The following is an 11,195-nucleotide window of genomic DNA, read 5'->3' as shown; positions in this document are numbered from 1 at the left end:
TACTGTATAGAAATGAAATCCATAAGGCTTGCTGAAAGAGAATGAAGTGCTTTAAAACATCCAGGTAAACTGGCTCTGACTTTGGACTTGATAGAACATAGCGGATCAACAATAGCAGAAGATATTGCTCTACAAATCATCACCAATTGTGGAAATATCACCTTGGCTTGGACATAGCCTGGCCATTGCCTTCCTATGCAATTCCACTCAATTCTCATCTCCCTTCAGAACTCAGTCTGGGTTTTCTCCGATTGAGCTTGATTTCTCCTGTTAAATTTTAACCAGGCCAATCAGCAAACAGCAGGACGACTTCTGAGCAATGATGTCAATTTTCTGAGCCGTTTTAGAAATTGTAGTCTTCAGGAAACAATCATTTCTTAATATCACAAAGGAAAGTGTAGTACAGAGAGCTGGTTTCTACCAAGCTACCTTGGACTCAAATTGGATTCTTTGCCTCTCCACTCTTCCTTTAGACTCCAGGAACTTGATTTACAAATGAAATTTAAAAATGTTTTTCTCCTTAGTGCCAGTAAGACGCTTCTGAAAAGCGTGTAACCTGTTGCTAGTGCATGTTTTTCTATCACTTTTTCCTTCCACTAAACTTTCCATCATCATCCTGGGACACTGCATTTTTTGAACACCGACCGAACATTGCTAAATTAATTATTTTATTTGTCCTAAGAAACATTTCATTTTCTGATGAACTGAATGTAGGGCATCAATTAGCCATTGGCTCAAAATCAAAACTAAGTGCTTGATACACATCACTGTGTGTACTAGAGCCATCATCTAGTACCTATTCAATTACATTCCAAATTAAGATGCACCTGTAAAAAGTAAGCATACTGCTGAGAGAGTACTTACATAAAAAAACAGAACAAAAACCAATATGGAAGAACGATTTCTACTTTATTTAAATTAAATCATATAAGACCAATATTTTTTTTTTTAACCAAAAACACTAACCTTTTCGCTGAATTAGATTTTGATATCTCTTTAATAGTCACTATATATTCATAGATCAAAGACTGAAGAAAAAAAAAAAGAAAGAAAACAAATTTAGGAGCAAAGTAGGACAAAAAGCAATTAAAGTATATCTAAGGAACTGGCTGTAAACAGAAGTAAAGGCACAAAACATACTGCAATAGACACGGAAATGAATGGTAATATAAAAATTGATAGCATGTTAGGTGCACACAAACTTTAAATACATGTTAGCATTTTGTCATAAATTTTCCCCTGCACATAAAACCTTTTTTTTTTTTCTAAAGAAAGTCTATTTTTTAAAATCATTTTGTAGGAATGTTAGAATAATTTGTGCAGATTACAGAGCTATTATTGGTCCTGTGGAGACATGCAGAATATACGGTTTAGCTATGAATGATGAACCAATGTAAACATTTTTTTTTTTTTAAAAAAGCACTTTTTCTCTATTATGAATCTCATTTCATGTCCATATGCTTCTGCTGCATCTTAAAAAATAAATTTCACATGATTAAACATTTCAGAATTTGCACATCAGGATCTTAAAGTTAAATTTAGGCGTTTATATATGTATATATATATATATAAAGTATCCTTTCTCTCCTTTAGCAATTGAAAATGAAGAAAAACACAATAAAATAATTGCTGATTTTTGCGGTCAAAGCCCAAAGAGTTGACCATAACGAGTGACTGGATCGGCAATCGTTGGAACATCTGGAAGGCTCGTTGGATTTTCTGTCTCTTAGGTGTCTTTAGAATAACAAAAAAAAAAAAAAAAGGCAGATTGAAGCAGAAATCGTGGATGGACAGTGCAGTTATTCGTGGTGTGTGTATAAACCCTCCGTCATGGTCATCAGAACTGTTCAAGTAATCTAAAAAGACAAAAATAAAACAAATCAGTCAGATCTAAGAAAAATAAATAATAAAACCTCAATTGAATCTCTAAGTGAATATCTCTGGCCTGACCTTGATTCTTCCTTGGATCAGCTTTTCAGAAGAGGCCGCAGTCCTTCAGGTTGTTCTTGATGATGACGTCGGTGACCGCGTCGAACACAAACTGCACATTCTCGGTGTCAGTGGCGCAGGTGAAGTGGGTGTAAATCTCCTTGGTCTCCTTTTTCTTGTTCAGCTCCTCGAATTTGCTCTGGATGTAAGCTGCAGCCTCTTTGTAATTGTTGAGGCCTGTGGGACACGAAGATCAACATTATCTTACAAGACGGCATGAAAAAAAAAAAGCCTAGGTCTCACCACGCTTCTGATTTTTTTTTTTTCTTTTAATGTTAACATCACTTTCCTGCTCTTCACAAATATGCACTACGTTTTGTTGGCCGGTCGTATAAAATCTCAATAAGGAAGACAAAAATGTGAAAACAAGCCACAGGTTCTGGTAATATGAAATGAAATAAATAAAGCGATGCACAACAAACATACAACTTAAGTTGAAAACATGACAATTCATGGCTAAGTGCAGACATTTGATTTGATCTGTGCGTGCAGAACAAAAAGACGACATGGGTACAAAAAGAGACTGAAATTTGTATGAAGTCAGACGTTAATGTCAGAATATGCAAAACAGATTCACATAATTATTTAAATCTACTTAGAAAGATAAGATGAAAAGAAGCAGATTATTCTTTGAGGATCCAAGCTGAAGATTTATGGCTGTATAAATTAAGGGACTAAGTATACAGTTATTACATTGACTCTGAAGCACTTTCTATGCTGTCAGAATATGTATTTACTTTCTGAAGCAGACTATGCACAATCATTATGAGCTGTGGAGACTAGTTGGTATTCATACAGTACCAGTGTACTCAGGGAAGCAGATGGACAGGGGGCTGTGCTCAATCTTCTTCTCAAACAGGTCCATCTTGTTGAGGAACAGGATGATGGACGTCTCCGTGAACCACTTGTTGTTGCAGATGGAGTCAAACAGCTTCATGCTCTCGTGCATCCGGTTCTGGGTGCGACAAGCGCAAATTATGGAGAGATTAAAGAACGCCAGCAGGGCAGAAGGAAATTAGTTAATTGAAGCCCTGGCTGCCCTCTTTGTGAAAACTGTTCCTAAGAAGGAGGCCGGGCAAGAGATCTGAAATTGTTTTGAAGTCCACAAGACTCACCATCTCCTCATCTTCTGCCAGGACCAGGTCGTAGGCGCTCAGCGCGACACAGAAGATGATAGCTGTGACACCCTCAAAGCAGTGGATCCACTTCTTCCTCTCTGACCGCTGGCCGCCGACGTCAAACATCCTGCGAGAGAGACGCCGAGTAAATGAGACGCTTTTACGAGGCAGCAGACAGCAAAGCAAACAGTCTTCAAAGTTTCTGTCTCGTCGTCTTGTCAGAGCAACATCTGATGTATATGCACTATTCTGGAATTTTCCTGGTATTTTTCTTATAAAGTATGGTTGCTGTGGTAACAAGATGACTTAAAGACAGGTGGAGACTTGATTCTCCAGGACTAGATAATTCATGTAGGTGGCGTGAGGTTAAGCAAAAGAAAGAGGGCGCTTATTATCACCAGGCATGACGTCTGAATGGTTCATTTTGAGCGCAACTGAGGGAGAAGAAAGCGACGTTCTGAGGAAACTTCAGGAATACACTTTTACACCTCAGTTTTAACTTTGCTAAATGTTACTAATTAGAAGATTGTGTTGGTTTCACAGACCTTTAAGAGGCTGAATAAGAGCTGACTAACTGTGACACACTTCACACAGTTTGGCTTATCTTCATCATTGTTTACATCAGTTTTATCCAGAACAGTCATTTAAATAAATAAGGACTCCCTGAAACAGCCTGAGTGTTTTACTAACATGTACTTTGCATAACAGAAATGAACACTTGAAAATTCAATATCAATAATGATAAGAACTTAAAGTGGCAGATTTATGTACTTTCCAGGCATATAGACCAGTTTATAGAAGAATCAAGTAACCATGCTACATTCAGTGCTTATGAAAATTATGTATTTAAGCCAACCTAACTTAGAAGAAAATTTACTTTGCATCATAGCTGCCCCTGACCGCAAACACAAAATTAAAAAGAAAAAAAAATTTTTTCATAAAATGCTGATAAAATAAGTCTTTTTCAGTGAGAAATATATTTGGAAATAGAAAGGTCTGGGTTCACTCAAAGCTCAGATCTTGAGCTCACTGAGGACTGACTTGAAAAACACACCCATCTTGCAGCTGAAACTGATGAATTGGGCAAACCCATGTCAGAGGTAGATGGGAATGTTTCACTGGGTTTTGGGGGTAACATTAGCTTTTAGGATGTCCTTTTCCCTCAGGCATGCAATGCATATTTGTTAATGTACAGTACAGACCAAAGGTTTGGACACACCTTCTAATTCTAATTTTCATGACTATTTCATGACTATTTATAAGGCAAGAAATCCCACTTATTAACCTGACAGGGCACACCTATGAAGTGAAAACCATTTCGGGTGACTACCTCTTGAAGCTCATCAAGAAAATGCAGAGTGTGTGCAAAGCAGTAATCACAGAAAAAGGTTGCTACTTTGAAGAAACTAGAATATAAGGGCTATTTTCAGTTGTTTTACACTTTTTTGTTTAGTGCATATTTCCACATGTGTTATTCATAGTTTTGATGCCTTCAGTGTGAATCTACAATGTCAATAGTCATGAAAATAAAGGAAACTCATTGAATTAAAAGGTGTGTCCAAACTTTTGGTCTGTACTGTATTTTGTGTAATTATTAAAAAAAGGTACATATTTGTGTAGTTGAGCACATTCGATTAATGCTTCACAAATAATGTAGAATGTTTAATGTCTATCACAACAGAAATCCCCATTAAACAAGACACTACACAAACAGGCTCAGTTCTATAAATGTGCTAAGCTACACTGATTCGTTTTCACATGTGACCTGTCTGTCTACGTCAGATAAAAACCACATACTATTTTTGCTGAACTTTACCAAACAGTTTCCTCTAAGAAAACGTCGAAACACTTCCACAAATATAAAGGCAGTTCTGAGAAACGCAGCGGAAAACTGAACAAATGTAAAGAACTTTTGAAATCCTTCAACTATAACCACACAGTCAATAAAATCCCCCACATAGTGTCAGAGAGAAATAACACAAAGAAAGCTGAATGATACAGAAATATTTATCAGCTTGAATAACATTAATGGTGTCTCCCTCTTTTTTCCAGATTGGGTAACAACTAAGAAAAGGGGCCTTTGTTGTAGTAATGGAAGAGATAAAATAAGCAAGAGGCCCTTTTTTCCCCTCTTAGACTTTCTGATAAAGAGAAATACATGTAATACATCCTGGCAAAAACTGTAGGAATAGATAATACAGCTTATCTATTCAGAAATACTAATTTTATATTAATTAGTATTAATATAATACTAATTATATTAGTATAATATAATATAATATATTATACTAACAATGTAATATATTAGTATAATAATTTGTGTAAAGACACAAATTGTGTCTTTACAGCAATAATTAAATACTTATTGCTGTAAAGTTACACCAACGTGCCAATTTTAAAGAAGAGGTTTTTCTTTTTATTTCAGAAAACACATTTCATAAATGCAAGTTACCGTCCAAGTAAATCTTGAGATCAACCTGTTTTTGAGCTCCTCCCAACCTGCATGACCATTTTAAGCGGAAAAATTTTACATATCACAAATCGTTCTAAATTAAACAAAAACGTGTTCTGTGTACCCATGTCCGTAATAAACTTATTTTCAGTGTGAAAGAAATTATATAGGCCCCCCGCCCCAAACCTTCACTAATATATACAGCCTATTAATATCCTGCCGTTCAGAAAGCTGAAATAAAAGTAGGTTTACAAATTTAGAGTCCAATGTTTTTTGAGGGGAAAAAAAGGATTCTCACTTGAAATGCAGGTCCTTGAAGGTGAAATGTGTTTCCACGATGCCTGTGGTCTTCACCCGGGTCCGCAGAACGTCCTGCTGTGTGGGGATGTAGTCTGACTTGGCTATCCTCTCCAGGTCGTTAAGGTAGCTGAGGAGAAAACACACGTGTCAACACACTTCTGTTCCACATGTGAAAAACTGTTGTCTCATCTCAGTGAGAAAGCATCGTATGATATATTGGAGTAAATTGTAAAAGACTAATGTGGGGAAAAAACTGTTTTCTTTTATTATTATTTTTTTTAGAAGAGCTGTGTTTACACGGACGTACACTGCAATGAGATATTCATGACATGTTAACCAGGAGACAAAAACACCACAGTTTCACTCTGTTTGGTATTTAGACCAAGACTTTAAACCGTTTTGATCCATACACTTCAGCAAAAACATAGAATAAATGAAAGTCTGTATGTTGTAATTGAAGAGTAAAAGTAGTTTTGGTCTAATACATCTGCAATAAAGTCATGTCATTTAATTTATTCTTGGAGTAAAATACCTTAATGTACTGAATCTCTGACTTTTTAACCGACAATAAAATCCTTGAAATAAATGTTTGCACGAGATGCAGACTACGTGCAAATATTTCAGCTCCTACTCCCTACATGAGTATGTAGGAGAGGCATCACAGTCACCATCGCAGAGAGTGATCATGACCACTTTTAGCAAACATGTCAGACTTGTGCTTGATTTGTTCATTATGATGAACAACTGAGAAAAAGCTGAATTTGTCAAGCAGCTGCAGTGTGACAAAAAGAGTAAAACTGAAAAATGCGACAGCACAAAGAACACTTGGAGAGAAAGTGAGGATTTTTACAGAGACAGATCAATGACACAGTTGAGATCTTTCAAATCTATTCAATTTTGTATTTTCCTTCTTTGAATCTGTTACAAGCACAGAGGTCTGGCAGGAGGCGTGCCACTTCTCTTTCTCACACTCCATCTTCCCCTTCCTCTCTCTGACTCTCTTAAAGTATTCTGACATGGATTAAGGCCCAATGCCAGGCTCATTTAGTCCACCCTTATATCAACTTACTCTCTTAGCACACTATCAAACCTTGATGAAACACCATCTGTTGTCCACAACCCCCTGCAGTTTTGGCTGAGAAGCAGAAAAGTTTAGATTACGCTAGCCAACACAAACAGAACAATGTTAATGTCCTGGGGAGTCGGATCCTGCCTTTACTGCATGGCAATCATTTCTGAAACGCGTTAGTGTCCTACAGATACAACCTGTAGAAGTCACAACCCCATCAACGAGCCGATCCAGACAAATCAGAGCAGCTTATTCATGCTGCAGCTCGTAGTAGGGTGAACAAAGGTTTGTATTTTCTAGACTTCTGTATCAGATCATCCCTGAGGGTCACAGAGATAAGCATCTCTTGCATTGTAAGAGCAGAATCTCACTGCTGCTGTTACACGGAGCAGCAATGCCAACGAACCCAGCGCTCCACGGTGGAGGATTAGTGAGGTAATAAAGCTTCAGATAGGAGGTTGAGACTGAATGAGCAGTTGCAACAGGTTACTATTGTTTTAATTTCTTTACAATACTTGGTATTTTTTCCAAGTTGGCATCTTTGTGATGTTTATTTTATGATAGACCAATCAAAATTTGGATATGAAAATAAAAACTGTCTATGAAACATCAAATTCTAAATAGCATTGTTATTTTTTTTAATATCCAAGTATGAATCATTCTTAAAGGTATCTCTCTCTGTGCATTTTCTTTATATTATGCCTTTTTTTTCTGACTTTTTATTTAGTATTATTGGTAAACATTGAAATTATTCTAAATCTAGAAGAGTTGAGCCATGTGTGAAAATGCTGCAGACTAATCAAGGCAACATTTTAAAAGTTACAGTTTCAAACTAGCAACACATTTATATCGGGTCTTTTGCCATATTTACTGAACAGCCGACTGCAGGCTGGCTGGTATCAGCGATCAATAAGCATGTTTACTTGAAAACTGCAACTAATTTTAGCAGGTCCTCATTTTATTTTATTTTTTTACTTTATGAAAAACTAAATCTACATAAAGATACACTGCTCAAAAAAATAAAGGGAACACTTAAACAACACAATATAACTCCAAGTAAATCAAACTTCTGTGAAATCAAACTGTCCACTTAGGAAGCAACACTGATTGACAATCAATTTCACCTGCTGTTGTGCAAATGGAACTTTGTACAGAACAAAGTATTCAGTGAGAATATTTCTTTCATTCAGATCTAGGATGTGTTATTTGAGTGTTCCCTTTATTTTTTTGAGCAGTGTATATAATAGGGAACATTTATATACCTTTAATAATCAATATATAATTTTGCTTTAGCAGCAGTCGGAAGAGTTGCTGATTTCCTGTTTCAATTAAAAGTTGCAGCAGCATGAAGCCGTGGCATTCCTACTCATATTCATACAGTTAAAATCCTTTACTGCCCCACGCCAAGTTGAGACATAACACAGCACTTAAAATTCAAGTTTTCATTTCAGGTTACAGTTGCACAAACTCACTAGGCTGCGGAGTCGTTGAGCTGATACTCCCGGGCCCGTGTGAAGCAGCTCTGGACGCCGCCGTCTTCCCACAGCCGCTGGATGACTTTGGACAGGTCTTCTGGCAGGCTGCCCTGCTCCTCTGCATCTGCAGACAGTGAAAACAGCTGGCGGGCATCATCCTGTGGAGAACATGCACATGAAAGGTGTCATTTGAAACTATTGGTGCCATCAAGAAAATGTAACAATATATACAGTTTTGTTGCAAATCCAAGATTTTTCAAGACAATGTATGAAGAAAGTAAAAAGAGCAAATAATAGTTTATGCTAACAACATGTTCTCTTCATTGTGAATAATAATTATGCTTTCATTAATAGTCAACAATGGAAGCAGAAGAATACAGAAACAAAACCACAGAGTCTCTTGTTTACCCAAAATAAATCAGGTAACAGGAGGGATTGGCATTGTTATTTTGCCAATATATAAACTTGATGTTATGCTGGATATTAAGTGTGGTCTTAAATGTTTTAAAAATTGTTATTCTGAGCCGTTTATTGTTGTTGAAGGAGTTAAGACAGAAAAAAATATATATTTAGACTATATTATCTGAAGTTTCCAATTAAAAGAAAGGAAAGAACAGATTAGTCATCAATCAGCATGGAACTGATAAATGGAAGTAATCTAAAATGTCATGAGTATTACTTCTGCAGCAAGTTTCTGTAACTATAATTAACACTCCGTTGTCTTGTTCTTTTTATGCCCACGCAAACAACTTTAAGGTCAACGTTTCCACAGCACCAACGAACTAAGCAGTTTATAAAACATTTACATTAATGCAGACATTAATCAGAACAGAACAGCAGCAGGAGGAGCTTTCTGATCAACAGTATGTAAAGGGCACCTGCTGCATCACCTTCATGATGCTACTGGCCCTGTGCATTTTCACCTCAAGACAATGGCTCACATAGACCTTTAGTGTTTGCTGTGTAGGGCAGACTTCCATGTATTGGTTAACCATTATCCGGGCCTCAAAGCCATGTCAGCTGCAGCCCACAGGAGGTCCACTTGGCTAACATGCCACACAATGTGCACAGTGCAACAGTGAATAGATTTTATAATGGCACCAACTGTTCTTTGTGACAATCAATAGGAAATTAAGAAGATGACCAAATGCTAACTTGTTCAACTATCCAACTCCAGCGATTAACCACACCACTCTACAGTCATGATGAAGGTAATGATACAGGTGAACATGTGTAAAAAGAAGAAATACATCTTTTTAAAAAATCCTTATTTATTCTGGTATTTATAAATTAGAAACAACTTTAGAAATAACATCTTTCATTAAACTGTAGACGTTTAGGATGAGTTAATGCAAGACGATGAGGAAAAAACATATTGCGCCTGTTTATACTGTATGTAAACATCTGCTTTCTGCTGAACGTAAAGGAAAAAAAGAGATGAGTTTTCCCATTGCTGTAATTGTCTAAGTCTAAATATTTTTCCTATGAGCTGCCCCGCTGAGAGGTGGTTGTTTGTATTTTCCTCCAATAGATTTCTGCAGGCAGCCATTGTCAAAGTCTGTCCTGGTATTTTTTTCTCAAGAATAACTATTCCACCTCATTTAGGAGATCTGGATGGACTCTGCAGCGTCAGGCCCCATGGGGTAAATCTGATGAAAGCTAAGGGTTTAGATGTAACCAGCTGAGATTTTATCTCTGCATTTAAAGCATCTTCATTGCACAATCCTTATGCAAACATCCAGCAGGTTTAATATTAATGTTACAAGCTTTAAGATTTTATGACATCAAAGACCAAAATCTAGTCATTTTTATAGTCATGGTGTTATTGCAGAAATGATTCTTAGTCATTGGGTGATTTCAAACCCCTACCGTTCTAGAACTGTCCTCATATTCAATCTTCAGGTTGCTCATGGCTTTGATGATGGCCATGATGGACTGGATTGTGTTGCTGTAGACGACTGCTCGGTACTGCTTACACTCTTCTTCTGAATACCCATCTTCGTGAATAATCCTGGAAAATAAAGCAAAGCATGAAACTGGAAAAATAATAGGCCTCAGTGAAGAAGTAAAAGCCAAGCTTTATAATAAGCTGTATTGAACGCAGCACATATTTTTCCCCTTTAATTAAATTAAATTATGGTTTGAAAAATCTGGCTAGCTGATGATCTGAAATATGCAAATGTGACAAAAGGGTAAAAATATAGACATCTGGTAGGGAACAATACTTTTCACATCACTGTAAAAATCCACCAAAGGACACAAACAAATATTTACTCGTTTTCTGAGATTTTGGCCTGAGAAATAAAAAGGAAGACGTCAGTGTGACTGAAAAAACACGAGGCTAAATGAGAAGCTGCTCGGCTCGGAACCAAACAGAACCATCTCCCCCGGTGTGTCACGGCCAAGATGCTCAGTAGCTGTGTTGTGTACTGAATGGGATCTAATTAAAATTCAAGTGAGCTCGCAGTGAAATACTGTGAGCCCCAGCCAAAATTACTGAAAGCCCATGGTGTTTTTATCCTCATACAAACAATACAAATGATGTGTGAAGCATTTAAGGACCAATCTTGAGTGTCTGAAGATGATTTTTACTAATGTCCCTGAACATACAAATAAATCTCGTCTTTCTTTAGCTTTGTTCTAAGAATTAATGTCAAGCCAATTCAAATATTTGCAGACATCCTATTGTATAATTTCTATACAATAAAACAGTTTGTAATCTGCACTCAAACTCAGCAGAGGTAATAATATAGTAACATGCAAACTATGGCATACTTGTAGAGGACTTGCAT

The 11,195-nt window shown here is 36.8% G+C and overlaps 1 protein-coding gene across 1 annotated transcript in view; it reads right to left on the bottom strand.

Annotated features, from left to right (window-relative positions):
- Positions 1–890: 890 nt before the first annotated feature.
- LOC102228806 (guanine nucleotide-binding protein G(i) subunit alpha-2-like) overlaps positions 891–11,195 on the bottom strand; it is a 52,870-nt gene continuing 42,565 nt past the window's right edge. The window contains exons 3-9 of the mRNA XM_005799817.3: positions 10,273–10,414; positions 8,401–8,561; positions 5,858–5,986; positions 3,105–3,234; positions 2,791–2,944; positions 1,951–2,166; positions 891–1,856 (exon numbers count right to left, since the gene is read on the bottom strand). Of these exons, the coding sequence (XP_005799874.1) occupies positions 1,976–2,166; positions 2,791–2,944; positions 3,105–3,234; positions 5,858–5,986; positions 8,401–8,561; positions 10,273–10,414 (907 nt within the window). The 3' untranslated portion in view covers positions 891–1,856; positions 1,951–1,975. The remainder of the gene's footprint in view (positions 1,857–1,950; positions 2,167–2,790; positions 2,945–3,104; positions 3,235–5,857; positions 5,987–8,400; positions 8,562–10,272; positions 10,415–11,195) is intronic.

Source organism: Xiphophorus maculatus, chromosome 20, assembly GCF_002775205.1.
Source record: "Xiphophorus maculatus strain JP 163 A chromosome 20, X_maculatus-5.0-male, whole genome shotgun sequence".
In the NCBI taxonomy this organism is placed as follows: domain Eukaryota; kingdom Metazoa; phylum Chordata; class Actinopteri; order Cyprinodontiformes; family Poeciliidae; genus Xiphophorus; species Xiphophorus maculatus.
The sequence above is the reverse complement of the archived record's forward strand: the minus strand, read 5'-3'. Positions and strand labels throughout refer to the sequence as shown.